Source organism: Siniperca chuatsi, linkage group LG15 (assembly GCF_020085105.1).
Source record: "Siniperca chuatsi isolate FFG_IHB_CAS linkage group LG15, ASM2008510v1, whole genome shotgun sequence".
Taxonomy (NCBI): Eukaryota; Metazoa; Chordata; class Actinopteri; order Centrarchiformes; family Sinipercidae; genus Siniperca; species Siniperca chuatsi.
This window is the reverse complement of record NC_058056.1, coordinates 8,097,302-8,125,033: the sequence shown is the minus strand read 5'-3', so window position 1 is coordinate 8,125,033 and position 27,732 is coordinate 8,097,302. Positions and strand designations below refer to the sequence as shown.

Below are 27,732 nucleotides of genomic sequence, written 5' to 3'. Positions count from 1 at the left end.
CCATGGTAATGAACGCCACTCGTGTCGTCAGCTATTTAGATAAAGTGCGAAGTCCACAAAATGCCCACGTTTTAGCTTGCCTAAAAACTTTCCTCTGTCGCCATGTTTTTTATGTTTTAACAGTGAAATGGAAATTATAGAATTTTCTAATATTAAACTCTAAAACAAAATAAAAACCTTTGACCAGTGACCAGATGTTTTGTATTGCAAGCAGTTCTTGGATGTTAATGATTATCCTCATGCTAGCCTTATATCTTATCTCAGCTGTCTCATTTACTATTGAGTCTTCATGTCAGCAACCGCTTAGAGAGGCAATGTCCATTTGCCAGCACAACTGGCTGGAGTTACTGTCCCCCATTATGGACATTTTCTCTTGATACACTCCTGTTAAAACTACAAGAATGGCTGTTACACAGGCTAACAAAATCCTGTGGGGTACAGGCATACTTTTTCTGATTTTACCTCATGTAAATCTGGGATTGTTGTCTGACTTCAAGATCTGTGGAGATTCTGAATGTGAAAGTAAGTCCTAAACTACTAATATATAATTCTAGTTTATGATATACACTTATATATAATTAAGTGCCTTTTCAAAGCTTTCTTCATGATGACAATCTCTTTTTTTATTTATACATTTATTCCATCCGTTTTCTATTTGTATCACCTCTTTGTGTCTGTGTCTCTGCCATTATGTGTGTGCGTGCGTGCGTGTAGGCCTGATGAGCAGAGTGCAGGCCATCAAGGACCATCATGGTAAGGACTGCCGTTTCCTGAGCTTCAGACGAGGAGACACCATTAATGTTTACCACAAACTGACCGGAAGGAGGGAGGACCTCTGGGCAGGCAGTGTGCGTCTGATATCTCCACCTCTTTCCCTGTCTTTCTGTCTGTCTCTCTCTTTAAAGCAGAATATAATGAATAAAACAGTCCCTCATCTCAGCTGCTAGGTTAAAGAGATTAGTCTTGATTATACAGATAGTTTAGGTTCTCAGCACTGATTGGTTGAGTTATGTTAACACCATACCTGATAAACACAAACATCTGTGAGAGGACCCCAGTTCATTTCTATAACAATACAATGTCTTTGTGTGCTCACAATTAAACCCTGTTTTCTGATGGGACTGCAGCTGTTAAGAACGTCATGATTTTTCATTTGCATTACTTGGCTATAAATGTAATCTTTAATGAAGAAACTTGAAAAAGGTGCTTCATCATCTGCAGCTGTCTCTCATTTCCCCTCCTCTCTTGATTGTTGTGTGCTCCTTCCTTCAATCCTTCCACAATGCTGCTGTGGCTTTACAGAACTCTGATTTCTGGCCTTTTTTATTTCAGATTGACAAACAGTTTGGTTATTTCCCAAAGGATGCCGTGCAGGAGGAGCAGGTTTATGCTACTATGGAGAAAGTAGTGGAAACACAGGTAAATAGGATTTGAGTTCAGTAGTTTTTCACATTAGAGACTTTGAACAAAACATACATTTTCATAATAACTATACCCGATGATTGTAAACAAATAGAATAAATAGTTAAACTTAAACAGGTATACTGTGCTATGGTATAGTATTTAATCCGAACTAGTAAATGCCTTAAGTGTCCTCATTTCCTTTCTTCATTCAGAAATCTGATTTCTTCTGTATGGATGAGTTTGGTTATCCTATTGACTCCAGTCATCTGGACAGCGATGATGATAATGATGATCAGAAAATCCTAAACCAGGAGTCAGAAACCACCCCATACACCGATGACACAAATGCTGAAAGTCCTTCAACATCTGCAGACGTCTCTACAGAATCTCCAGTTTCAGAACAGGAAGCTGATGGCACATCGACAGAACCGGACGAAAACAAAAATGCCGGTGATGCTGCTGCCGGGACTCACGAGGAAGCACAGGAGGCTCCTGCGGCTCTGAACGAACAAGGTGGGTCTGGTTCCTGGCTCGGTTCTTCAGTGACAGGATGGTTAGGTCTGGCTAAAGAGGAAGAAGCTGACAATTCGGCTGAAGGAGAGAAAAAAGATGAGAGAAAGGAGACACAGGCCGAAGCTTCTTTGACTTCGTCGGTGACAGGATGGCTGGGGTTGGGGGGAGAAGGAAAACCTGATGATGCCATGAAAAGTAGGGGAGAAGACGGAGAAACTGCTGATTCTTTCGCTTCAACCATGACAGGGTGGCTTGGCTTTGGAGGAGAGGAAAAAACAGATCATTCCAAAGAAAAAGAGCAAGATGAAGAAAGAGAAAATGACGAGGAAAAAGAACCCGCAGAGAAATTCAGGAGTAGGAGGATGTCTCTGGACCTAGAGGGCAGCCAATTACACGAAGAAGAGAAAAAGGAGATGGGGACATTGGATTGGCTGGGAAACGGACTGTCAAGCACGCTGGGGTTCGGCCTGACCAATCAGGAGTCAGGGCTTGAGACAACAACTGAAAAAGAGGCCAAGGAGACAACCCAGGAGGAGGAAAAACAGCCAGCATCTAGTTTGTGGTTGGATATGGGGATCGGGGGCCTTTTGGGCTTCAGGAAAGACAAGAGTGAGGCTGATGAGAGTAGAGGAAGTGGTTTTACGGAGACAGAGGAGGACAAAACCTTAGAAGAACCAACAGGCTCAGAGTATGTGGATACCAGTCAATCACAACCTGCACTGACAGAGGAGCTAAGGACAGATACTAGCAACAAATCAAAGGTGGAAGAAACTCCAAAAGACCAAAATGCCCCATCAAAGATAGATTTTTTGACACAATCTGACGTCAGTTTAGGGCCTGATGTCAGTTCTGTTGATTTAAATTCAAACTCCATGGGGCGGTCTGTAGGTGAGGCTGAGGAGGACAAAACAGAGAACGTGGTTGAGGGAAGGGCGGAGATCCCAAATCAGACTGATAACACAGAAGAATCCACCGATATGTCTGTTAAACTTGGTGCTGGTGGTGGAGATCATGAAGGTGAAGGGAGTAATGCAGGGACAGATGTACTTCACAGAGACATTTCCAGTCAAGTCAGAGGCGGTGCGGAAGAGAGCAGTGGAAAGAGTCAGCCTTACTTATCATCGGGCGCAGCTGAGCAGAGAAATGAACCAATCTCCAATGAGGGTGACACTTTAACTGCTCACAGTGTGGAAACCAGTGTTGATAATTCAGATTCACTGGCTATGATTGGTAAGAGCACAGAAGCAGAGACACATCAGGGTGAGGTAGGACAGGAAGGAGAAGTGCACCCCCTCGAGGGCAGCTCTATGGAGTTTGGATCATCCCATTCTACTAATAGAAGTACTGACATTTTGTATGAAAATGCCTCAGAGGAGGACAGAAGAACATTTTCCACTAGTGAGAACGCAACACAGATGGAAAACAATGCAGACTTTGTGTCTCCACATATGCAACAGGGGACCACACAAAGTGATGGTGATGCCCACAAGCTACAGGAAACTGTTCAAGAAACTGAGAACGATAGCGAAAACAACCTCCAGCCAGTTCAAACTGAGGAAGAGACAATAGGGTATGAGAAATACATACATGGTCTAAAGCCAGCTACAGGCTCTGAAACAGAGACTGAGGAAGTGGAGGAGTCAAAGGAAGAGGAAAAGCAGGAGGTGGAGGTGGAAGAGTTAAAGGAAGAAGAGGAGATAAAGATACAGGAAAAGCAGCAGGAAGTGGAGGAAAAGCAGAAGGAAAAGCAGGATGAGTTAAAAGAGTTAAAGGAAGAGGAAAACCAACAAGAAGTGAAGGAGATAAAGGAAGAGGGGAAAGAGGAGGAGGTGGAGGAAAAGAAGCAGGGGGAGATAGAAGAGTTAAAGGAGATAAAACCACTGGAAAAGCAGCAGAAAGTGGAGGAGGAAAAGCAGAAGGAAAAGCAGGATGAGGTAAAAGAGTTTAAGGAAGAGGGGAAACAGGAGGAGGTGGAGGAGTTAAAGGAGGAGAAGAAGCAGGGGGAGACAGAAGAGTTAAAGAAGGAGGTAAAGCAGGAGGCAGTGGAAGAGTTAAAGGAAGAAGAGGAGATAAAGATACAGGAAAAGCAGCAGGGAGTGGAGGAAAAGCAGAAGGAAAAGCAGGAGGAGGTAGAAGAGTTTAAGGAAGAGGAGGAGAGAAAGATACAGGAAAAGCAGCAGGAAGTGGAAGAAAGGCAAAAGGAAAAGCAGGATGAGGTAAAAGAGTTAAAGAAAGAGGAAAACCAACAAGAAGTGAATGAGATAAAGGAAGAGGGGAAAGAGGAGGAGGTGGAGGCGTTAATGGAGGAGGAGAAGCAGCAGGAAGTGACACCGATAAAGGAAGAGGGGAAAGAGGAGGAGGTGGAGGAAAAGAAGCAGGGGGAGATAGAAGAGTTAAAGGAGGTGGAGGAGATAAAACCACTGGAAAAGCAGCAGAAAGTGGAGGAGGAAAAGCAGAAGGAAAAGCAGGATGAGGTAAAAGAGTTTAAGGAAGAGGGGAAACAGGAGGAGGTGGAGGAGTTAAAGGAGGAGAAGAAGCAGGGGGAGACAGAAATGTTAAAGAAGGAGGTAAAGCAGGAGGCAGTGGAAGAGTTAAAGGGGGAGGGAAAGCAGGGGGAGGAAGAGGAGTTAAATGAAGAGGAGAAAAGGGATGAGATTGCAGAGAGGAAGCAGGCAGAGATGGAGGAGATAAAGGAAGAGGAGAAGCAGGAGGAAGTGAAGGAGCTAAAGGAAGAGGAAAGTCAGCAGCAGATAGAAGAGTTAAAAGAGGAAAAGCAGGAGGTGGTGGAAGAGTTAAAGGGGGAGGGAAAGCAGGGGGAGGAAGAGGAGTTAAATGAAGAGGGGAAAAGGGATGAGATTGAGGAGAGGAAGCATGTAGAGATCGAGGAGTTAAACGAAGAGGAGAAGCAGGAGGTGGTGGAAGAGTTAAAAGAAGAGGGGAAAAGGGAAGAGTTAAAGGAGGTGGAAGAAGCAAAGGAAAAAAAAAAGAAAGAGGGTGAAGAAAAACAAGTACAGCCATCACATTTTGAGGTAGAGATGGAAAACACTGACAGGCCAGAGTCCGAAAGCAACGAGAAAGAGACACAAGAGGAGAATAACTCGGAATCTGTGTTCTCCGAAACACAGAGTGAAAAGACACAGATGGAAGAGGAGAAGAGAAGGGAAAAGAGCAAAAAACAGGAGAAGGTGGAAGAGTTGAAGGATGAAATGAAAGAGGAGGAGGCTGAGGAAAAGCAGGAGATGGAGAATGTGGAGGGTGGGAGGAGGGACAAACAGGGGAGTCTTAAGGAGGAGGAAGAAAAAAGAAACAATGATGCTAAGGCTGACGAGGGGGAAGAAGAGCTGGTTGTCAAGAAACACAGTGAATCAGATATAACTGGGAATGAAGACGTCTGTAACAACAATGCTAACGGCATATTTGATCCTAATGCTTTGGGAGCTAATCAGATAGGACAAATCGAATACACAGACAATGATCTGCCACAATCAGGTGAGGGTGGCCAGAACAGCCTTCCTAATCAAACTTTACTTGGCCAGACAGCTGAGAACACCGACCTTTCTGATGACAATGTGCTCCGTCAGGGAGATCAAACTGAGCCCAAAGACACTGAAACTAGCAGCAATGGGATTCCCACTGAGCAGAAAACAGAGCGAATACACTCTGATCATGAGACAGACACAGAGGAGGACACTGACAGCGAAGCGAGGGAGACAAACACGAAGCATGGCGATGTCAGAGTGAATGAGGATACAGTTGGCACTGAATTCAGTACCGCGGGAGGAATGGAAATTTCACTTTGGTCCAGCGACCCTGTTGGAAGTCAGGCTGTGATATCTGAACAAACTGTTCCACATGTGTCTCAACATCCAACTGGTTCTTCACTTCTGTCTGATGGTCACAAGAAAGGGACAGCAGAGACTGAAAGTGGAGGAGCATTTGGCCTTTTCAAAAATGCCTTTAGCTTTTTCAGCCAGACTAAGGAATCCACAGAATCAGCCCCAAGTTTGGATTCTAACGCACGTGAGACATCCGAGGCACAAGACTCTCTGACTCCTGAGCGAGAACTGGATTCAACTACTGATTCGAGTCAGGTTCACACTCGAGATGTGCACACAGACTCTCCCATCGCCCTGTCACAACAGCGGCCGCAGCCTTCTCCTCCCTTTATCCAGACGTCACCTCCGTCCCCATCGCAGACCCATTCTCATCCCACTTCTCTGTCTCCAAACACAGGAAGCCCCCTCCAAACAAAAACCCTCTCCAAACACTACAAGAACCTCCTCGCCTATATGAGCGCTGATGAGACGACTATCTTGATGGAGCCCCTGGGGCGACACAAGCTGCAGTTTTTGGATTACATTTTAGGAAGCTCAGAGAGCACGACTGATGACCCCGATAATGACGAATCTATATTGTTGGACATAGAAAGACTGCTGCGTTATCACAGGGAGACACTGGTCGCTCCTAGCGCGAGGCTCGCAGATGCGCCACAAGAGGACAAAGAAAAGACCAGAAAGCTCATCGCATTTCAGAAGCTAGAAATGCTGCTGGCAAGAGTGAGAGAGACTTTCAACACAGGAAAGTCACACATCAGTAACACAAAACATCAAGGTATTTTTTGTCTACATGGCCTCAAAGATCATGGCTGATATTAGTGGTACTTTAAGTTAATTTCATATTTTAATTTTAGGTTATGGTTTAGTTTGACTTGCAATGATCTCAATCAGAGTGTATGTGTTTCCCTGTTAAATGCAGCTGAGGCCACTGAGGAAAAGCCAAGGAAGAAGGGAGACTCCTCCGTAGGCCTGGATAACAACACTCCAAGAGACGAATGGATGGGGGTGGATAAAGAGACAGATGGACAACCGAGTGGAGGCACAGGAAGAGAGAGGGTGACTGAGGAGGAGAAAGGAGGAGAGAAGGAAAAAAGAAGTGAAGAGAGAGTGTCCTCTGAGTCCCGTCCTCACATTCAGCCAGCATCACCACAGCCACTGGAAGGTATGGATGAGTCAAGTATCCCTTAATCAAGAAGGATTAAAAGATGGATAAAAGATATTAAGGAAGGAGCGCTACTCGACCTGCTGCATCCTCATTCCTGCGACACAAAACCTCACAACCTGGAATATTATCACATGGCCAGTACATTATTAGCTTTTTTTTTTTTTTTACACTATTAATATATTAATCAAAGATAAAAACTTTGGGTTGAATTCTAATAATATTGTATTACCAATATCATTGTGACAAAGAAGGAGGAAAGCTTGAATTTTAAACTCCATTATGTTTGTGACTCTTGACTCCAGGGGTAACGAAGCAAATTCTGGATTTTATTCATCAGATCGTTGACGACACACCCACTCGTGTTCATGCAGTGAGGAAGCTCCTCATATGGCTTACTGTCCAGGTAGGAGTTATCAGCAGATTTAAATCCATGGAAGCCAAGTGTAGGTTAAATGATCTAAGCCATAAGTGTAATTTGTTTGTCATATGACATCCAACTACACAACTATTAATACATTTAGTTTTTTCTGCATCATCTTTCAGGTTTGTTCCTAACACCATTAAATACAACTTACCGTTGTGTGTTTGAGAGGGGTGTTTCATCATTGCACAAATAGTACAGGAAATGTACAAAAAATGAATGGTTTGAATGATTTAAATCCAGAAACAGAAAATCATTTGAGCACTATTCTTTAATGAGCTAAAACAATCAATTTTTCTTAAGTGAGAAGGGTCAAATGTAAAAATAAATAAATCACTAGTTTATAAAACTGAATATGGTTCATTCATTGTGTTTGTCCCTTACAGCATTGTTTAGTAGATCTGATGACTGAGGTCGAAGCAGGGTGCCTATCTTTACTCAGAAATCTTGTCTGACCCAGTTTTAACATGTTTTGTCAGGTAACTTAAAGGTTCACAGGTATACATGGCTAATTGTGGTCATTTTGTACGGGGCATCTTTGGGTCCCCTTGGGTGCAGAATTAACCAAAGGACCCTCTGACACACCTTCAGTGGTCCTTTCAGGTGTTTCTTTGTGTCTATACTGCGGACTCTGGTTCTTTAAGACACTAAACTTGAGACATGTTGACCTGACTTTCCCTCTGGCATTCAGCTTTGCCTACCACTCTGCTGTCAAGCATCACTCACATTCCTCAGTGCTGGTGGGTCTGTTACACAGTTGAGCCAGCTGGCAATCAACCTGCTCTACGGGCAAAGTGTTTTGAGAGGGGTCGTGATTCTCTAGTTTCAAATGGATGAAAATGAGGCCAGTTTGGTGAGTACCCTTTGAAACATTTGGTGGAAGTTATACGTCAGACTGAGTCAAGTCTTCACCTGTGCCCTACTTAGACCAGCTTGGTATTAGCCAGCGGCCGTAACTCAACACAAGTCGTACGCTGCTCGAGAAAGATGGCTTTTGTGTCAAAACATACTTGTGTGTTAAGTTTGAAATAAATGTATTAATTATTCGGGTTTATCAGAGACGCCACTGAGAATACGCCATTTAGTTTAGTGACACCTGTTTCTTTTGGTGTCACGTTGAACGTACTCCGATGTGCCAGTGTGGCATTTTACAATTGGTGACGTTGCGAGTGAACCATTTATACGGGCGGGGGTGTAATTATATCTACGTGAGCCTATAAGTGCTCAAATCAATGTATATTTATCTGGTAACTCTCTCAATATATATTTCTCTTGCTTTATTAACAACTTCCTAAGCAATAACACTCTAGAAGAATATTTACGTGGAGTTTGTAGAGAGAATCCAACACCTTACCCCCCGCCCATACGACGTGCAATGTGTCGTGGTACACTCTTGAGCGTCGGTGTTGTGAATAGGATGTGAAACCGCCGCTAGCCCGGTTCATGGCTTCAGTTTCTGCTCCTAATTTTATTTTAAATGGAAGATATCACTAAAACAATAACCAAATGAAATAATTCGGAAATGGCGGAACATACGGCAAGCGACCAGTTGGCCAGCAAAGCGGTCGACTTTCAGGCGACGGCAGAGGCTTACTACAGTATCGCTGTGGAGAAAGTGAAGGATGTACGTTATGTGGCAGGTTTCGTTAGCATTTCCCAACTAGCCGTCACAGCTGACACAACGTAACGGATTGTCAAGCAGTCAAAAGCAACACAGTATTATTGCTGAGTGCATCTTTTAATTTTGTACAGCTCATGTTTGACTACATGTGTGTCCTGCCAGCGTTGTTAACCAGATGTAAACACTACATTGAGATTTGGTGTTGCTATTTCAAATGTGTTTGTAATTCTTCTCAGAGTTAGCTAGTAATAGTTAACTAGCTAACTGATAGTAACGTTAGTACGTCTGATCAGGTGTTGTGCTTTCCTGCTGTTTCTTATCTTTTAGCTAAAATATGGCAGGTGTTTTTGAATTTTCCTTGTAGCAGATAAATATGCTACTGCTCTACACTATCATTTCGTTTCTTTAACAATTGAATAGTAGGCTGAGTAGTCATGGCTAACTACTTGCAATACCAACTAACATATACTAACTAATAACTAAGATAAACTTTCAGTGGTCAGAACATTAAAATTACTCAACGATTAAATTAGAAACTTGTTTGGCTCGTTTTAGAAATGTAAGAAGCATAGCCCTACCTACTGAAGCAACAGCTGTTTTGTGGGTCTCTGACTGCCAGGCTGCATCAAACCATCTCTAATGTTCAATTGGATTCACCGAAAAAAATATTTAACTGCTCATTAGAGTAGTGCTTTTTCTGGTGCCTTGATTAGAACTAGTTTGCAGGGCAGTCATGTATTGCTAAGAAGCTGATCCTAATGTCTGCAATGAGTATGCCATTGTATACAAACCACTAAGTTAAACTGAATGAACCAAGAGAACCTAATGTTCTTCCCAGACTTACAAGCATCACACATCTCTTTTTAAAGATGTTCATTAAAACCAGCTCCTAAAAGAAACCGCTCTCTCCCCTTCGTTCAGGTTGTATCGTCACTGCCTGATGACATCAGACCTGGGCCGGACCTGTACGGGGTGCCATGGGAACCAGTCATCATCTCCAGTCTGGTGGGGTTGATGACAATGCTGCTGTTCACCTGTAGATGTTATAGCTCTGTGAGTACACAGCCTTGTATATATACATCAACATCACAAAGATTTTGTATGTTTACAGTATATGAATTTGTAGTGGTGCTGCTGGTTCAAACATAGACCTTTTCTTACGTCTTCACAGGTCAAAAGCAGAATGTATCGAAGTAAGTTCTCACTACTTATTCCTTAATATCACATTTTTATGACTTAATCACTAATCACTGCCAATTTAAACTTTCTCTGACTACTGTATATTAACCCGTTAAGCAGAAATATTTTAGAAATAACTGAAAAATAATTTGAATGTGTTTTATAAGCTTTGTATTCCCTGTTTTCAGGTAAAGAGCAGTGGATGGCTGAGCAGGTTGCACAGCTGCTGGATGAGAAGTGTAAAGTCCTTGAGACTCTCAGCAAATGTCAACAAGAGGTTGGTACTGGTACCAATGCTGACTGATTGCTGGTTAGAGACAGAGCCTGTCTGACACAACACTGGGCATTTTCAACTGAGGCCAAATTTATATAATATGTTGTGATTTCCATGGCGTGAAAAAAGTCTGAATTAGAAGATGTCTTGTCCATGTTGTCTGAGGTGTGAATAAAAAGCTGAAACTCTTTCATTACAAAGTAATTGCATGTCATTATGAAACATACATACATGAAACGCATTTTTGTCATGTCTATCATGAGTCTTGCCCACATTTACTCAGATTTATTTCCTCATTACGTGTCATTTGCAGCATGATGACCTGGAGAGCTCACTGAGGGACAGTGGTGTCTTGGCCCAAACTCAAAAGACAGAACATCTGGAGGTAAAAAAAAAAATAAATTAAAAATTAAAGGGAGATTAAGAAATGTCTAACAACTTGGAAACCAAAACCAGACTGCTAAACTACAGACTTCTGCATAGTGTTTTGCTAAAAGTCAATTGTAATTTCAGTCAGTTAGTCGTCTTTTAAATCTTTGGAATGTTTTAAATGGTTTACCCATCGAAACAGCTGAGATTTTTAAAGTTATTTTATTGTGTATGCATTTTCCCCAATTGGCCTGATGATAGCACTGAAGTTAAACCTGCAAGAACTGATTTTAGAAACAAGACACAACACTGACATATTAAGTTCATATGGCGAACTTGTTAGCAAACAGTTGCTTATTTACACATCCAGCTGTTATGGAGCAACATTGTCAATCATTCTGAGTCGTATTTCTGGCCACCTGGCTAATATAAGTCCAATATTCACCCTGCATTTAGGTCTGTTTTTGATCTCTACCAACTCCTGAGGGAACTATCAGACTCTTCAGCTGCTAAATGCTCCACAATGTTCACCAGCTAGTTGCCAGCTATGCTGTTTGTTGCTGAGGAGGTAGTGTACAGTGGGGATTTAGAGCTTTTTCACTGAAAACAGCTTCCTGCTGCCACCAGACATTACACTATGAGAGCGCTGAGAGTGAACCAACACAGTAAAGTTGTGGGCTGGACAGTTAAACAATGAGCTGAAACTCACTATACAGTAAGGCTCCGTGAAGTCGAGGGGCGCTGCAGATTCAGATGATAATTATCTGTAGGTTCATCACTACGAGTGACCCCTTTCACATTGTCACATTGTCATTTGATACATTGTTATTATAAAAATATCGATTATAGCCGCTTTAAGGTGAAAATGTCACCAAATTTGGAAAAATTACTTATCACACTGTGATCTGTGATCACTGTTTGCTCCTCCAGGGTAGAGCCAAACAGTTGGGACATGCTAAAAGGGAGCTGGAGAGGGATCTCGAACAACTGAAGGATCAACTGGACCAGCAGAGAGAACATAGGATAGAGCAAGAAAAGAGGGTAGGAGCACACACACACTACTATCACCAATACCAAACTGTCGAAGTCTAGTTAACTGTAAGATCTGCAATTATTATTCAAGAATCCCATTTGAATAGGCACGAAAATCCATTGCAGTAGTGTGATATTGATGGAGTGGATTCTTTTTGTGGTTATCCTTCCAGATAGCAGAGCTTGAAGAGAACATGAAAACATTTGAAGAAGAAACCAAAGAGCTCCAGTCACAGGACGAGCAGGTGCCGTCACATTCCCGTCCTCTCCCCTTTGCTGCTCCATCTTTTCCTCCTCCTCTGCTCTGTCCCTCTGTGTTTCATATGACATTATCGCTGCTTGTTTGTCTCTAGGCACAGACCACTCTGAAAGTGTACAACATGAACAGTGACAGACTACAGAGGAATCTGGAAACAGCTGGAGAGGAGAACACACTGCTACAGGAGAGTAACACTCAGGTAGGACGCTGTACACACACCTACAATTACTGTGCATGGTAGCAAGTGAGGTTGTTTTGCTTTTGCAAATGAAAGTTTTAAAGTACTGCTTAGCCAGTTTGTTCCATTCAGTCCATTCAATCACATACTGTACTAGATTCATGGTTTTCTATGTGAACTCTTTACAACCCATGTACATGGAATTGGCAAAAATACGATCTATTCTTTGCATATGTTGTATCTTTGTCCCTCCCCTTTCCGTCTCCATTCCCCTTCTTGCTTGCACCATCATTTCATCTCTCTGCCCGTTTCTTTCTCTCTGCAGTTGAGGCAGCAGGTGGAGGGATGGGCAGAAAGAGTGAGTGAGTTGGAGGCGGAGATGAGCAGGTGTAAGGTTGCCTACAGCGGGATGCTCCAGGATGCGGCCAACAAGGATGAGCGTATAATGGTAGGGTTGGTTCTAGCATTAATTAGAGTATAGTGTAGCTAGTTACTGTATAATATACCTTGAATGTTCTAATAAAAACTGGGCTTCAAATAATGGACATATCTCGAGAACTACTACAGAAGAAGTCTGCAAACTGATCAACAGATCAACTTTAGTCAAAGGATTCAGTTAACATTACTTTGTGTTGTTAGAAATGAGTTTGATATTAAATATTTGTATGCATCCAGTCCTTGACAGATCGGCTGCTGAGCATGAAGGCTTGGGATTCGGACCTGGAGGAAGAGGAAGGAGGAGAGAAGGAGACGTCCAATGGGACAGCAGGGAGAGGAGAGGAGAATGGAAGAGGAGACAGAATGGACACACAAGGCCATCTCCAGAAAGTCCAGAAACTTATCTATGCTGCTAAGGTATTTGACTAAAATGAACACAAGCGCACAGTGTTAATGACATTGCGTTTGATGCAGGCTAATGCTTAGACTGGGACAACTCTCTGGAGAACTCAAAGCCAGACTCGTTCAGATTAAACATCTCTTTACACTTTTCTGAATGCGTCCTAATATGTTGTGTTTGTATTTGTGTGTAGCTGAATGCAGACCTCAAATCAGTAGAAGAAGACAAGGACAGAGCATTTGCCAAACTAAATGATGAAGTCAAAGCTAAAGAAGACCTGCAAGGTGAGTCAACCGTACACTGACATCTATTTTGTCAAGAAGATGTCTGATACAGAACAAACAAGTCAGACAAAGCGTAGGGTTATGATTAACACTGAACACAATAATGTGTGTAATCTGTATCTATCTATCTATCTATCTATCTATCTATCTATCTATCTATCTATCTATCTATCTATCTATCTATCTATCTATCTATCTATCTATCTATCTATCTATCTATCTATCTATCTATCTATCTATCTATCTATCTATCTATCTATCTATCTATCTATCTATCTATCTATCTATCTATCTATCACTGATGTAATTATCTGTGTGTTTTTGTTTTTCCCTCTAGTGAGCATTAAGGAGCTGGAGAATGAGAAATTATCTCTACACTCAGATGCTGAGCACTACTCAGATCAGGTAGCTGACCTCAGCTATGTATTAGTGTGATTTTATTATATTGTTGTTCCACTTTCATTTGCTTTTGAATTCATTTCTCTTATTCATGTGTTCAGGTCCAAAGATTACAACAGAAACTCCAGATTATGACAGAAATGTACCAGGAGAATGAGCTCAAGCTACACAGGTATAGACACACAGATAAATGTACGGAGAAGCTGCAAGAGCGAATGCAAGCTAGTTACTAGCTAGTAGTTGTACAGGATGCTGATGAACATGTGCGTTTGCAGGCTGCTGACAGTGGAGGAGAAGGAGCGCCTGCAGAAAGAAGAGAAGTTAAATAAAGCAGACAAAAACATTGCGTTGGCCATGGAAGAACTCAACAACTATAGGTAGCTACTTCCTCAAAGCATTACCAAACACATTAACAGTATACAATATGCAGGGGACATTTGTGAGCCTCCCATGCACAGAAAAACAGCGTGAGTCTCACCTGCGCATCACTTTGTCTTCAGACAACGAGCAGAAGAGATGGAGGAAGAGCTGGAGAAAACCAAACAGTCTTACCAGACTCAAATATCCGCCCATGAGAAGAAGGCTCACAATAACTGGGTGAGTAAAACTCCACCTCAAACCACTTTAAAAACAGACTTTATCTATTATACATACGTCATGTTGTGTTACTGATCTCGGCTTGATTTTCCAGCTGGCAGCCCGAGCAGCAGACAGAGATCTAGCAGACATCAGGAGAGAGAACGCCCTCTTCAGACAGAAGTAAGCATACAGTAACTGAACTTAAATTAACACAAGGTTAAGTTGTACTCAAAACTTGCCTGTTCAGAACATATTCATGGCTCATGAAACCAGATGTTATTTCAAAAATATGAGATGTTTTCATCGGTTTTATTTTTACTTATTACATATAAGTAAATAAAACTTGTATACATTACATAGTCGGGTCCATAAAATGTTTGTCATATGTTGACTTTAGGTGTGTTTGTTTACAGGCTGACAGACACACAGTTTAAACTAGATGCCCTTGACAAAGATCCCTACGCCTTGGACAGCCTGGCTAGACCACTGCCTTTCAGAGGTTAGCACACACATATAAACCAAACATGCATTATTGAGCTTACATTATATTCTGTGGCTAATAAACCCTAGCCTGGAAGCAGTACAGAAGGCCACAGATCTCCTTGACTTTGCACTCACCACACTATCCTTCACCTTCAGCTGAAAGGTCACCGTACGGACCATCTCCTCTGGGTCGACCTGCATCTGAAACCAGAGCGTTTCTCTCTCCTCCTACATTGATGGATGGACCACCTGCTAGACTCTCTCCTAGAGGTATACACACACAGAAAGCCACAATCCACAAATATAGAGACAGCTGCAGCTATACACCAAACCAGATAAGATCCCAAGCATAAATATAGTTTTCCTTCATACACTTTCAGGACATTCTCCTAGTTATTGAGTTCTTTTAAGTACAGATGTGACCTGTTATCATTTATAAGCTATTTTCTTATTGGAATTACACAACTTTCATCATATTTGGCAAATAGTACATTTGCTAATTCTATCTCATTACAATAAACACTTGCATGCAGCATGTTGGTGATGACCAGCTGGCTGTAGCATGATCAACTGTAGATGCTTAAACATCTGTAGTAGCATGGTCTGTATGCTGGCATGCTGTTGGCGCTCTGGAAAGTCTATGGGGAAAAATAGAGAGCACTTCATTCTGATTGACATGAGGCTTTCACTTTCTCTTTGTCTCTCTCTTGCAATCACACTCATTCGGATCCAATTGTCTTCACTGTCTGATATTTTGGCCGATTGGTTCTGCTTGTTCCCTTCCCTCTCTCTTTCACACTCATCAACATCTTCAATTATCACTCCTTTCCTCCCTCTTTCCCTCGTACTGTCTCCTTCCTCCGGTCCTTTCCTCCGCAGTGCCTCGTGGTCCAGTGGAGCCCCCCGGTCATGGCGAGATGGAGCGGAGTGGAGGTCCTCATTCAGATAGTGGCTCAATCTCTCCGACATGGGAGAGAGATCGCAGGGGACCCCCACTAGGACCCCCCGGACCCCTAGGACCTCCAGGTGTGTGTGTGTATGTGAGAGAGAGAGACAAAGAGAAAGACATAGCGTGAATCAATAACATCCGATAGGTCAACCTGTAATATTAGAACGTCCTGGTGACGCTCACACAGCCCAACCAGCCCTGACCTGCCTCAGAACATATTAAGGATTGCGATTTAGATAAGATTTAACAGAAATGAGTATGTTTCCTCAGTTTGATCCAGATCCAATAGTTAAGACTTACCTTGTTTTCACAGTATTTTATCCTTGCTTTTGATACAATTTCAACAACTATTTAAAGGAGCTATTATGCTGTTTATCATATTTAATATTTTGTCTTTATTTTACTGTGGTCCAGTGTTGAAAAGAAAATGTAAAAGTTCTAGTCCACTCAAGGTGACCTAAATAAAACATCTTGTGCTGTGCTGACAGCACTAGCACTGACCAAAGATGAAAACAGTTCTGTTCCTGCTGATTCCTGCTCTTGCATATCAAAGTGCTAATCAGCCTTCAGACTGCAGCAAGTGACATTTGTTTTTATATGTCCTCACTCTCATGGGGAGAAATTTGCATGTGGCACTGCTGGATTTCTGCTGTGTCATCAATCATTCATCAAGGACATTATTTATACATGTGTAAAAATCCACCCTGACTGTGTGGCACCATGTGCACCTTTATTTTTTTCAGGCCCAATATTTCATGTATGTTCTAAAGTCATCGTGGTATTGTGTCTGCACTGTTTGGGAACCCAAAAGGCCTTTTTCACAGCTGAAATGTGGACGTATAGCAGTCAGCACAGGAGTAGCTTATAACATTAATTAGTGAGCCAGCATGCATAGTACCAGGTCCTGGACCTGAATGCAGCCATCGTTATGGTTATTAGTTGCACTTCATATAGTGTGCACGTGCATGCTAAATGCATGTTGGCAGTGTATGTGCATTTTGAGTTTGGACACCGGGAACTACAGTTGTCTATGAAGCTCTGTGATACAAGTGTTTGTATCAGATCATTTATCAAACAATCCTGAGTGGGAAAGTTCACCTGCAAACACAATTTATACAACATCAGACACACTTATTATTATCCAGTTATTTGTAAATGGAAAAATATCAACATGACACTACAGATTAGAGCGTTGTTTGACTTATTTACAGCTTTGGAAAGAGCTGTTGATATAATAATGATACATTTTCACATATTTTGGTGTATTCTTTCTCTCTCGCTGTGTCTTTCTCTTAGGCTATATGTTCCCAGAACCAGGAGGTCCAATGTACAGGAGACCTCCACCTCCTCCAGGAGCTCTGGGCCTTTTGCCTCCCCTGGCTCCCTCCCACCCGGCCCTCTCCATCCTAGGGGTCTCCCCCCGGGACCCCCTCACCCTGCAGACATGGCAGGTGAGTCACTGCGATCTGTATAACTGCTTGTCATTCCTTCATTATGTTCTCATCTATACTGTGTTGCTATCTTGAACTCTTTTGGACTGTAAATAGGTGAACTTGCAGAATGCAAACTCGAAACAAAAAACATGCATGAACTGTCTACTTCATGATTGTTCATTTCCTCTACTCATTCATTAATTTCAATACAGATGGCACATACAGAGAAAACAGCTTTGGGCCTGGTGAACAGGAACGCAGAGAGGTAAGACGTGTTTGTGAGCGATTCATTTTTTATTTTTTTTGTAAATGGTAAATATTACTAGTACTCAAAGCTGCAACTACAGATCACATTCACCCCATTCATTCAGAACTGCTCATCAAAGTAACTTCATTCACACACCGAAGGCACAGCCCTCGGGTTCAGTATCTTGCCCAAGGACAGTTTGACATGTGGGCTGGGGGAAACCGGGATCGAACCGCCGACCTTCTGATTGGTGGATGACCCGCTCTACCATTAAGCCACAGTCACCCACACATTAGTAGCATGTGTGTTCATGTATAACATTTTCCTTTCTGTGACACTAGTCTGGTCCTGGTGATCGAAGGACTCCCCCTGAAGCTGATCCAAGGATGGGGGGCGCACCCCCGATGGGCCCCATGGATGGGCCCTTTCCTCGTAGAGCCCCCTATGGACCACCACCTCCTGACTTCTACCCTCCCAGGGGACCTGGGGGCCCTCCCATGATGCCAAGTAAGCAATCACAGCTATCTTAACAATATTTTAGTACCATATCATCTCTAAATGTCATCAGTGAGTTAACCTAACCTCTCTTTCTGTCTCTTTCTCCAGTGTGGGCCCCTCCACCTCCAGGGATGATGTACCCTCCTCGTTTCCCTCCCGGTGGACCTCCTCTCCCTCCTACTTCCTATTCTCACCACGCTCCCCCCATGCGGCCTCCTCTGCCCGATGGCCTCCCACCCCCTTCCATGGGTCCACTCCCTCCTCAGCAGTCCCTCCCCTCCCCACCACACAGCCAGTCGCCAGAGGAGCACACACTCTCGCCTGAAGATGCCATTTGAGCCTGAGGTTTTCTACTTGAGCTGTTGAGCTGTGACATTGTTTCCGGTTAAAATGCAACTTGGTGGTAGATGGATGGATGGTTGGGCAGGTTTTCCATCCTTATATTGTCTTTAATATCTCCTCATTAACCAGGAGGATGAATTTAATGAAGAGTGGGGAAACCATCACCCTTCGGTAGCCCACTTTGTTGCTGTCTGTCTGCTTTTGCGCGGTCTTTCTCCTCTCTTCACATCCTCTCCTCTCTTTATCATCTGCCCTGCCACTTGCCTTTTTTCTTTTTTATTCTCGCTCTGCTCTGTCATCATCCAGCTACATTCCCTGTGAAGTAGCTCCTGTTGCTTTGGAGTAACAGCGGTTAGGCTTTGTTGTGTAATTTCACAGGCAGGAACACGACAGCTTAATCTGTACGTCTGTGTGTGGGAATGTTGCCACCCGAACAAGAAACATTTGCTTGTTTGCTTGACAATGCCAGAAAGGTTTTTATTGGTATTTAGGTTGAAATGTGCAGATGTAGAAATGCTGTCTGTGTAGTGTTTTACGTATGGCATGAGTCAACAATTCATCCCGATGGCATAGAAAGAGAAGCCTAAATGACCAATGGCTATCAGGGAAGGAGTGCATCTTTTTAGGCCTAATACAATGTATTTTGTTACACCAACACACCATAATTTAAAAAATGTAGCCATTTTACATCTGCGTTATTGTTGACCTGGATTTTACACTTAAATCAGAACACATCAGGTCTTCTTTTGTCTGTGAGTTGATCTTAAACGCTTAAATATTCCTCAGAGGTCAAATTAGAATGAAAATATAATTAAAGTGCATAACTGAATTTCACTGGCTTCCCTGTGGGATTTGTAGGACTTCACCTTCATCAACAAAGCTATTGTTTCAAAGAGCAGCAAATAAACAATGCTTTTGATCGTGTTTCAGTGACTTGCATATGGCCTAAGCTTGAAAAAAGTGGCTTCTAGTAGCCGCTTGTATTTTGTGGAAGTAAGCTGTGACGCATCCTGGCAGTCACAGAGCGGTGAATTTAATGGACTGACTGGAAGAGGTTCTGATTTCAAAGTCAGAAAGTTGACACCCATGTGAATTTTGTAAAAAGTGATTATTAATAGATGAATAAAGACTGTCAAATTGTCATGGTCTCAATATTTCACTAATGTAATAATGTTCATTTTGTTGTGCATGGAGTTGTAACAGCAAACTGTGGACTGACGAGACAAAAGTCAAACTTTTTGGAAGGTGTGTGTCCCATTCCATCTGGCGTAAAAGTAACACCGTATTTCAGAAAAAGAACATCATATCAACAGTAAAATATGGTGGTGTTAGTGTGATGGTCTGGGGCTGTTTTGCTGCTTCAGGACCTGGAAGACTTGCTGTGATAAATGGAACCATGAATTCTGCTGTCTACCAAAAACTCCTGAAGGAGAATGTCCGGCCATCTGTTCGTGATGAAGCTGAAGCGAACTTGGGTTCTGCAGCAGGACAGTGATCCAAAACACACCAGCAAGTCCACCTCTGAATGGCTGAAGAACAACAAAATGAAGACTTTGGAGTGGCCTAGTCAAAGTCCTGACCTGAATCCAATTGAGATGCTGTGGCATGACCTTAAAAAGGCAGTTCATGCTTGAAAACCCTCCAATGTGGCTGAATTACAACAATTCTGCAAAGATGAGTGGGCCAAAATTCCTCCACAGCGCTGTAAAAGACTCATTGCAAGTTATTGCAAACGCTTGATTGCAGTTGTTGCTGCTAAGGGTGGCCCAACCAGTTATTAGGTTTAGGGGGCGATCACTTTTTCACACAGGGCCATGTAGGTTTGGATATTGTTTTCCCTTAATAACAACCTTCATTTAAAAACTGCATTTTGTGTTATCTTTAACTAATATTTAAATTTGTTTGATGATCTGAAACATTTAAGTGTGACAAACATGCAAAAAAGGTGACAGTGGCTGTGTAATATTAACAAATAAAACTTTTAATAAAATCTAAATATTTGAGGCCATTGTTGTTCTGACCAGGCTGACAAATCCTGCTTAAAACAGTATTAAGGGATTTACAAGGGACTGAACTCAAAGACTTGATTTTTCAGTTATATTAAGCAGTGTGTTCAAAGATTAAGTGATTATTAATTTTTAGAGGTTGAGGTTGGCCTTTTAGTATATGCACCTGTCACCTTATAAATATTTCTCTGTTTTACTATGACGAGTGAAAAAGCCAGCGAAGGTGCAAACTGTACCAGCCAGTGCTTCCTACAGCCTTGAGCGCACTAGTGGGATGATAAGCAATGTGCCATTACATCATTTATCACAATTTTATCCACTCTCCAAGCACCCTGTGGTCAGTGTTGAAGCGCTCTTCTAAAGGAAGAAATGCTCTGAAGTGTGATCAATTGTAATTTTATTAGGAGAATATATATATGTGTGTGTATATATATATATATATATATATATATATATATATATATATATATATATATATATACACACACACACACACATATATCTATACACACACTCTGGTGTTAAGTCATCTCAGATCTAGGCAGGTTTGGTGGTTTGGCCTGCTTATTGGTTCCTGCATCAGCCACTACTTCCTTTTTTTATGATGTCTTCAGGTCCTGTTAAGCACTCTGTAAACACTCTTATGGAAAACTGCTAAATATTTCACTCTTATAAGTGAGGTTATCGCTTGCAAAAGAGCCAGGGCGAAATAACGGAGGCTCCCCTTGGTCTGGCAACACTTTCCCTGTAATGTAAACCATCAGTGTGCTTACCTAAGCCTTACTGTCCGTGTCTTCTCTGCTAAATATTCCGTTAACAGAGACACCACAAATTACTTACAAAACAACTTTTAATAGTAAAACCCACCCACATCATCAACAAGAAAGACACAGTATTAAACATAAACTGTCAAAAAATATTGATTTGAATATTGAATATCCCCACCACCTTAATCTTCAAAAACCCCAGTTTATAAAAATCAATATTATTAAATGGCAGTTTGTTCGTCACCCTTTTATAAACAGTGGGTTGTGTCTGTGAAGACCCGATGGCGGGGTATGATTTGAAGGACACAGTTTGGTTCCTTCCCTGTCTGTGCAATTAATGAAGTCATCATCACAGTATCTGTACAAATCTGCTCAGCCATATAAACCAGTAATACACTGAAACAACAAAGATCAACTCTTGTCAGGATGCTCGTAAAGATGGAAGCATTTTCACGTTTGTGAGTAATTATGCAAACGTGGACTTTACTGTAGAGTGAGCGACAGAGAGAAGAGGTAGATGCATAAGAACAGAGTGTAACAGTAATACCTGTTGAATAACAACTTTGAAGGGCTACCATGGTATTTTATCTTTTCATATGTAGTCTGTATTATATTTGGCCCTCCGTCATTATAAAATCATTGTTAATGTGGTTACCATGACTCATTGCATTATTGATACTGGTTTGCAATTGCAATGGTAAATAAAGAGGGGAGTAAATTGACTGTACTTGATAATCCACATGCAAATAACCAGCTATGTTAACAAAAATATAGGATTTTAGTTAAAGCCAAACAGTAACTCTTACAAATGCAAGATGCAGCCCTAAAAACAAATGAAATTTTTACAGAACTTGACTCCAAATGCAGGCGCTGTAGAGTGCTGGATGCTCTCTGAAACAACAAAAAAACTGTACAGATAATCACGGCCTATATATTTAAAACACCATAACAAAAAGTTATTATTAGTCTCATACAAGACATTTAAACTGATCCAGATAAAAAAAAGTACAAAAATTAAAAATATTTCATGGCACAATCCACCAGGTTCATAAATAAACCAGTATTTCCCCATATGTCATTGGAAGCTTCATCAACAACCAAGATTAAAAATCGCTATGTTTACAATTACACATGATGTGAAGCCTGTGAAACGAAACCTTCACTGTGACCTTGTCACTGAGCATGTAAGGATAGTGACTCCCTGGTTTGAATACTCCATGAAGGAAAACCTTTTAAAAGCTCCAGTATTGCCAAAATAAAACTCTATTTTAAATGTTTGCAAAGGCTCTTGGACTGCTGGTGAATACGGTGCTGCGAACAATTGCTAAAACTCTCCAAGTGACTTATGGTGTCTTTGTTATATGGTGTCCATTCAGCTGGAAGGCCTGCTGACACTGCCACAATCAAAGCCCACTATGTTTTACTTTCATACCAGGAGTCATTTTGCGTGCCACTAGGAGTATTAGGCTTCTATTTAGATAAGATATTATGATAAAATTGAAAAATTAAAATTTTAATAAAATTAAGATGTATATTTTTTTGCCAGTTTGTGTCACCCAAGTGCTCTGTATTGTGGCTGTTTCTTTTCAGGCATTAGTCAATAAAACCCTAATTTTATTAGTTTTAGTGTTCAGTAATACTTAAATGTTGCATCAGTGGTTTTTACACCCTCAAAACCCCCCATAATCTGGGGCACACAGTAATTTCTAAAATAATTTCTCACAATGAGATGAGTAGTGGAATGAGTTCCAGTGGCTTCAGCAGACATTGCCTTTTAAAAACCTATATAGGTTGAACTCTGCGTGTCACATTCTTTAATGGTTACCTTAACCTTAATGGTTTATATGATATGTCTTTTTGGAATTAAACCCTTTATTTGCTTAGAATTGTCCGTTAATAAGGAAACCTTTTCTTACCTATCCACTGAGTTAACAGAAACCAGGATTGGTACAGACAGACAGACACGCACACACGCACGCACGCACAAAAAGAAAAAGCCAAATTCTGAACAGAAGTACTGGTAACATGTCAGTGAAAATAATGCTTCTATTTCTGTTTGTCCTTTAAAGGGATTCAAACCCGCGAGTCCTTATTGTGTGTGCCTGTTGGCCCGAGAGGCAGCTTACCGACTGGTGTCGCTGTTAGCTGAGGAGTGTAGTGGATTGTGGGAAGATTCAGAGAAATGTTCAGATGTGTGCGTTTCCATGCTTGCAGAAATGAATGCTACCATCTGTGCAATATATATATATATATATATATATATATACACGTTTGCATATATTGTGCATGTATTTGAGGTCCTCGTGTGTTTGACTTCCTAATGTGTGACAGCATGCGTGTGTTTGGGTATGTGTGTGTTCCTTAGCAGTTGAGAATGGGTCTGTTTCTGTCTGGTCTGAATGGGAACACGGAGCTGTCAGAGTCGGCCTTCCCTCTGTGGGGACCCAGCGTAGCCACGGCCTGGAAGACAACACACACATACATGGTTGTTAAAAGATGCCTGCACACAGACTAACGGCATCAGGAGACAAAGACACAGCTCGGAATATCAAGACACATTTGCACACCTTTCTGATAGCTGTCCAGTCCTCCAGGATGTCCAAGTCAGGCAGCATGTAAACAATATATGGGCGTGAGAGGGGTTAAGGACAGTAACACAGGGTGAATATAAGGACACATCTAGATACCTGTATATATATATATATATACCATATATATGGAATTTATAGAAGCAGTATAAGTAGAAATACTTAGCAGTATCAATGTGAACAGTAACAGGGGTATTAACAGTAGAGGGATATCGGACACCACAGAAGGTCGTCTCCTCTTCTTATCTGGACTTAACGCATCTCTCCTCTTCTTCCTTCCTGACAACTCATCATTCCACAACTCTGATAGAGAGACACAGAGACAGATTAAAATGTTTTGTGCACGCATTGAAAATAATACACGGTGCTGGAAGCGTGTAGTGTGTTCTTATTACTGCAATTAAAATGTGTTGTAACATAACATGTGTGTAACATAACATATCATAATGTAATGAATGTGTTCCTCTGCGCGTTACCTGATGTAATATCTATGCTGTGTCTGTCTTCCTCCAGTCTTCTAATTTTCTCCTCCAGTTCACTCTGTACTGTATCAAACAGCAGCAGCTTCTCACTCTGCGTACACACGCACAAAAGCATAGACATAATATTAGAAAAAAACCAATCAGATTTAACACACAAGCAAATCAAATAACAGATCAAATAACTAACTTAGATTTAAATCAAATGCTGAATGCTTAATGACTCAAAGTGCCAAGGACTCAAAAGAAAATGCATCACCTCAGCAATACGTCTTCATAAGACAGACGGTAATTAAAGTGCGTGTGTGTGTGTGTATTTGTACGTCTATCTTTGCAAGGACCATTTTGAGTTTTAGACATGGGAGTGAGGACATTTTGAGCGGTGCTCACTTTGGGCTAGACCTTCAAAGTGCAGTTTGAGGGTTAGAACTGGGTTTTAAGGTTAAGGTTAGAATGAGGTTTAAGTTAGGGTTAGGCATTTAGTTGTGACAGTTAAGGCTAGGGTTAGGGGCTAGGGAATGCATTATGTCAATGAAGGTCTTCACAAGTATAGAGGTACAAATGTGTGTGCGTGTGTTTGTGTGTGTGTGTCTGACCTCCCAGTGCTGGCATGCTGCCTGAGTCTCACACTCATACTTGTTCTTCACAGACTCCAGACACAACTCTCTGTAAATACCTGGCAAAGACAGAGGGAAACACACAATAAGAGAGTGAATAAGGAGATAATAATAAGGAGGGCGTAAAACTTCATGAGTTGCGCCTGTGTGTTCAAGTTACCTGCCACCTTGGTGCGGACCTGCATGTTCTCCAGCAGTACTGCCAGAGGCTCCAGATATTCTGCTGCCCGGCCAGCCTCCACCTCTGCCAGCTTGCTGTTCACCTGACTGAGACGCTCATGATACAGCCTGCACACAAACACAGGTGTAACTATGGCCATAGCTAATTTCTAAGTCATTATTTTCGAAAGACTTTTTTTTTAACATTTCATGTTTTTAAAAAGGTAAACTTGACAAAAATCTATTTCAGTCTTACTGGTCTTTCAGATCCGTGAACTGTTTCTCCAGGTTGGACATTTCATCCAGACACTCCATTCTCCTCCGCTCACAGTCCTCCTCATCCATTTCTGGGACACGATAAAGACACGCACAAAAACACCTCTAGGTTAGGTATTATGAAGTTGAGTTTTGATGGAAGAAGGAAGCTGCCCAGGAGTTGATATGGAAGCATGGCAGACACATATTTTTGCTTGGTTATGTGTCTGCCAGCCATAAAAGATTTGCAAATGGGCAGTGTCTCGAGGATGGACAGCAACTACTTTCTATCAGAATCATACACTGAAATAACGTTTCTTTTAATGGCAATCATGAACATAATTTGAATAAGAATGTTGTTCTCATTTTCCGCTGTTTCAGAATGTCTCACCAGAGCTGTCTCCATCCTCGGAGACAGAGGTGGTGTCGGAATCCTCCTCCTCTGAGCTGGACGCCTCTTGCTCCTGCTCCTCCACCTCCATCTCCTCTGCTGTGCTCTCCTTCTTCTCCCGGTCACGGTGCACCGGCATGGCAGCAAGTCAGCTTCAGACTGGTAATGTTAGATTGAAAGGCAATGTCTGGCTCCTTTGGCAGTTCTATCTACAACAGATACAGCTTTACACTTTTAACATATTACTTGGTTCCATTTGTTTAGTTTAACCTCTTCCACTCCACCCCTTCCTACCATAGACCCATTTTTGTCTTTTTGGGGATCTTTAGGGGAGATAGCAGGTCAACACTATATGCCACATAAAGTGGCATCATCTGAAAGCTGGGAACCTGAAGATTAATTTGAGATGCAGCTCAGCAGTCAAGTTTTTCTAGTCATAAATCTGTAACAAACTTTGTGTTTTGGTTGTGCGTCTATTCAAATTTTGAAAGAGTGTATAAGGGCTTAGAACATTATGATGGAAGCATATGATGGCCATTCACATACTCAATTATGTCTCATAAGTTGTTGCAGCAATTTTTGGGTGATACCATTTCTTATACAGATTTGGTGCAAAATGTAACCACTTTTGACAACTCGACATTTGGAGATTTCTGTGAGATTTGCTTTTTTCTGCGATTGGATGGCGAGTACTTCTGTTCTAGAAATTTGCTCAGAAACCCCCTTATTGTCAATATACCTGGGAAAGCCATACTTCCTCTGAATGCCCTAGGTCTCCAGTTTGTGGTTGCAAAGTTTCATGAGGTCACAATAGGTCAGTTTATACAGTGAGATCAAATTTCAAAAAATGGTCTCACTACAATGAAATGCTTAGCTTTCCAGTCATACCAATGAATTTTATGCAATTCTAATACTGTGTAGGGACCCCAGTATGCAGAAATATTCAAATACACAATTTTTAGAATAGGCAAAAATAACATATTTATAATGCATGCAAAAAAAGTGGGCATGTCTGTAAAGGGGAGACCCATAGAACCCATTTTCATTCAGATATCTTGAGGTGAGAGGTCAAGGGACCCCTTTGAAAATGGCCATGCCAGTTTTTCCCCTTGCCAAAACTCTGCATAAATTTGGAGCGTTATTTACAAGCTAACATGACATGGTTGGTACCACTGGATGCCTTAGGTTATCCAGTGTCATATGATGCCAGTATCTTCACTCTGGCTTTAAAACTGAGGACGTAGGCGTCCTAGTGGAGTTTAAAAGGTTATAGACAATAAAAAGTTTAAAGATTTCAAAGCATGCCCACACTTTACATCTACTGGGGAGCATTAGTAGTTTTCCTTGTACATCAGAAAGTCTTGTCAGAATCCATAATGCAGAAAGTTATTATTACTTGTGTTTTCCTATCTGCATGATGCATAATTATAACTGCATGAGTGTTTGTTAGTTGAAAAGTCACTTTACTTGGAATTAGAGACATGATGAAACATGTTTGAACATTAAGAGCAAATTGCTTAATGGTCGCAACTATTGTTCCACTAATGCATTCACGTCACATGGGCATGACAACTGAAATTACTTGGCAGTTCAAAGTAATTACATCTTAGGGTTGAAGGATGACTGCAGTATCGACAAACAAAAAAAACCAAAACCCATCCTTCAAGTATCTGGTCATCACTTAGATTCGTTGAGCAGTTGATTTGGAAGATATTTTTACATTTCTATTTTTTAATCCATGTGACTGTGTAATATCCCCATTGTTGTTTACCAGAGGCAGGTAACTTAGTGATGTGGGGTAGCCACCGAAATTATATTCCTAATGAACGATGTTTTCATTCATGTTCCATTTAACTATACAAGACTAATAAATATTAATAAACGACAACACATCGAGTTAGCATTATGTTAGCATGTTAGCAAGCCAGTATAGTTAGGTAGCAAACACGATTAGCACGACTTGTTACAAAAATACATTAACAAGGATGCTTAAAACTAAATAATAACTCACAAGAGGGGCGGGATGCAGGATGTTTGTGATAATGTTTAAGGAAAAGCAATTTTCAGAGATAAGAAGCTTAACCTTATTTTTTCCTCGGTTACAATTTCACTCGTGTATCCCAGCTAAGCTAAAAACAAATCTCAATACGGCGCTCTTATTTGTGTA

The 27,732-nt window shown here is 41.5% G+C and overlaps 2 protein-coding genes across 7 annotated transcripts; one reads left to right on the top strand and one right to left on the bottom strand.

The window, feature by feature from the left end:
* The first annotated feature begins 150 nt into the window (after positions 1–150).
* ctage5 (CTAGE family, member 5) lies at positions 151–19,444 on the top strand. The gene is given in 29 exon segments (XM_044166561.1): positions 151–522; positions 715–848; positions 1,333–1,419; positions 1,617–6,528; positions 6,673–6,915; positions 7,221–7,321; positions 9,882–10,013; positions 10,132–10,153; positions 10,328–10,416; positions 10,727–10,798; positions 11,713–11,823; positions 11,988–12,059; positions 12,168–12,272; positions 12,577–12,699; positions 12,927–13,106; positions 13,283–13,373; positions 13,711–13,778; positions 13,874–13,944; positions 14,048–14,149; positions 14,273–14,369; positions 14,464–14,531; positions 14,765–14,850; positions 14,991–15,104; positions 15,714–15,860; positions 17,080–17,151; positions 17,154–17,234; positions 17,429–17,481; positions 17,805–17,970; positions 18,070–19,444. Coding segments are annotated over 29 exon segments (7,950 nt in total). The 5' UTR covers positions 151–401; the 3' UTR covers positions 18,300–19,444.
* A 1,697-nt stretch (positions 19,445–21,141) lies between these two features.
* On the bottom strand, positions 21,142–27,730 carry brms1la (BRMS1 like transcriptional repressor a). Of its 6 annotated transcripts, none has more exons than XM_044166575.1 (9): positions 27,649–27,730; positions 25,566–25,774; positions 25,176–25,266; positions 24,921–25,048; positions 24,740–24,819; positions 24,141–24,237; positions 23,878–23,967; positions 23,644–23,708; positions 21,142–23,536 (listed from the first exon to the last, which is right to left on the bottom strand). In XM_044166575.1, exons 2-9 carry the CDS (start codon positions 25,702–25,704, stop codon positions 23,438–23,440), a joined length of 789 nt encoding a protein of 262 aa, XP_044022510.1. In that variant the 5' UTR covers positions 25,705–25,774; positions 27,649–27,730; the 3' UTR covers positions 21,142–23,437. The 6 variants fall into 6 exon arrangements, with proteins under 6 accessions (XP_044022510.1, XP_044022505.1, XP_044022509.1 ...); XM_044166570.1 differs by having other exon boundaries at positions 25,566–25,724; positions 27,577–27,726; XM_044166574.1 differs by having other exon boundaries at positions 27,577–27,722.
* Between the last annotated feature and the right edge of the window lie 2 nt (positions 27,731–27,732).

What these genes read in the sequence shown, in the direction of transcription:
- brms1la (XM_044166575.1), bottom strand. Translation starts at nt 25,704, where the DNA reads ATGCCGGTGCACCGTGACCGGGAGAAGAAGGAGAGCACAGCAGAGGAG. An exon ending in TTCACGGATCTGAAAGACCA is followed by an intron (nt 25,049 to 25,175) that starts GTAAGACTGAAA and finishes GTTTGTGTGCAG; the next exon opens with GCTGTATCATGAGCGTCTCA. An exon ending in ACTGGACAGCTATCAGAAAG is followed by an intron (nt 23,537 to 23,643) that starts GTGTGCAAATGT and finishes GTTGTCTTCCAG; the next exon opens with GCCGTGGCTACGCTGGGTCC.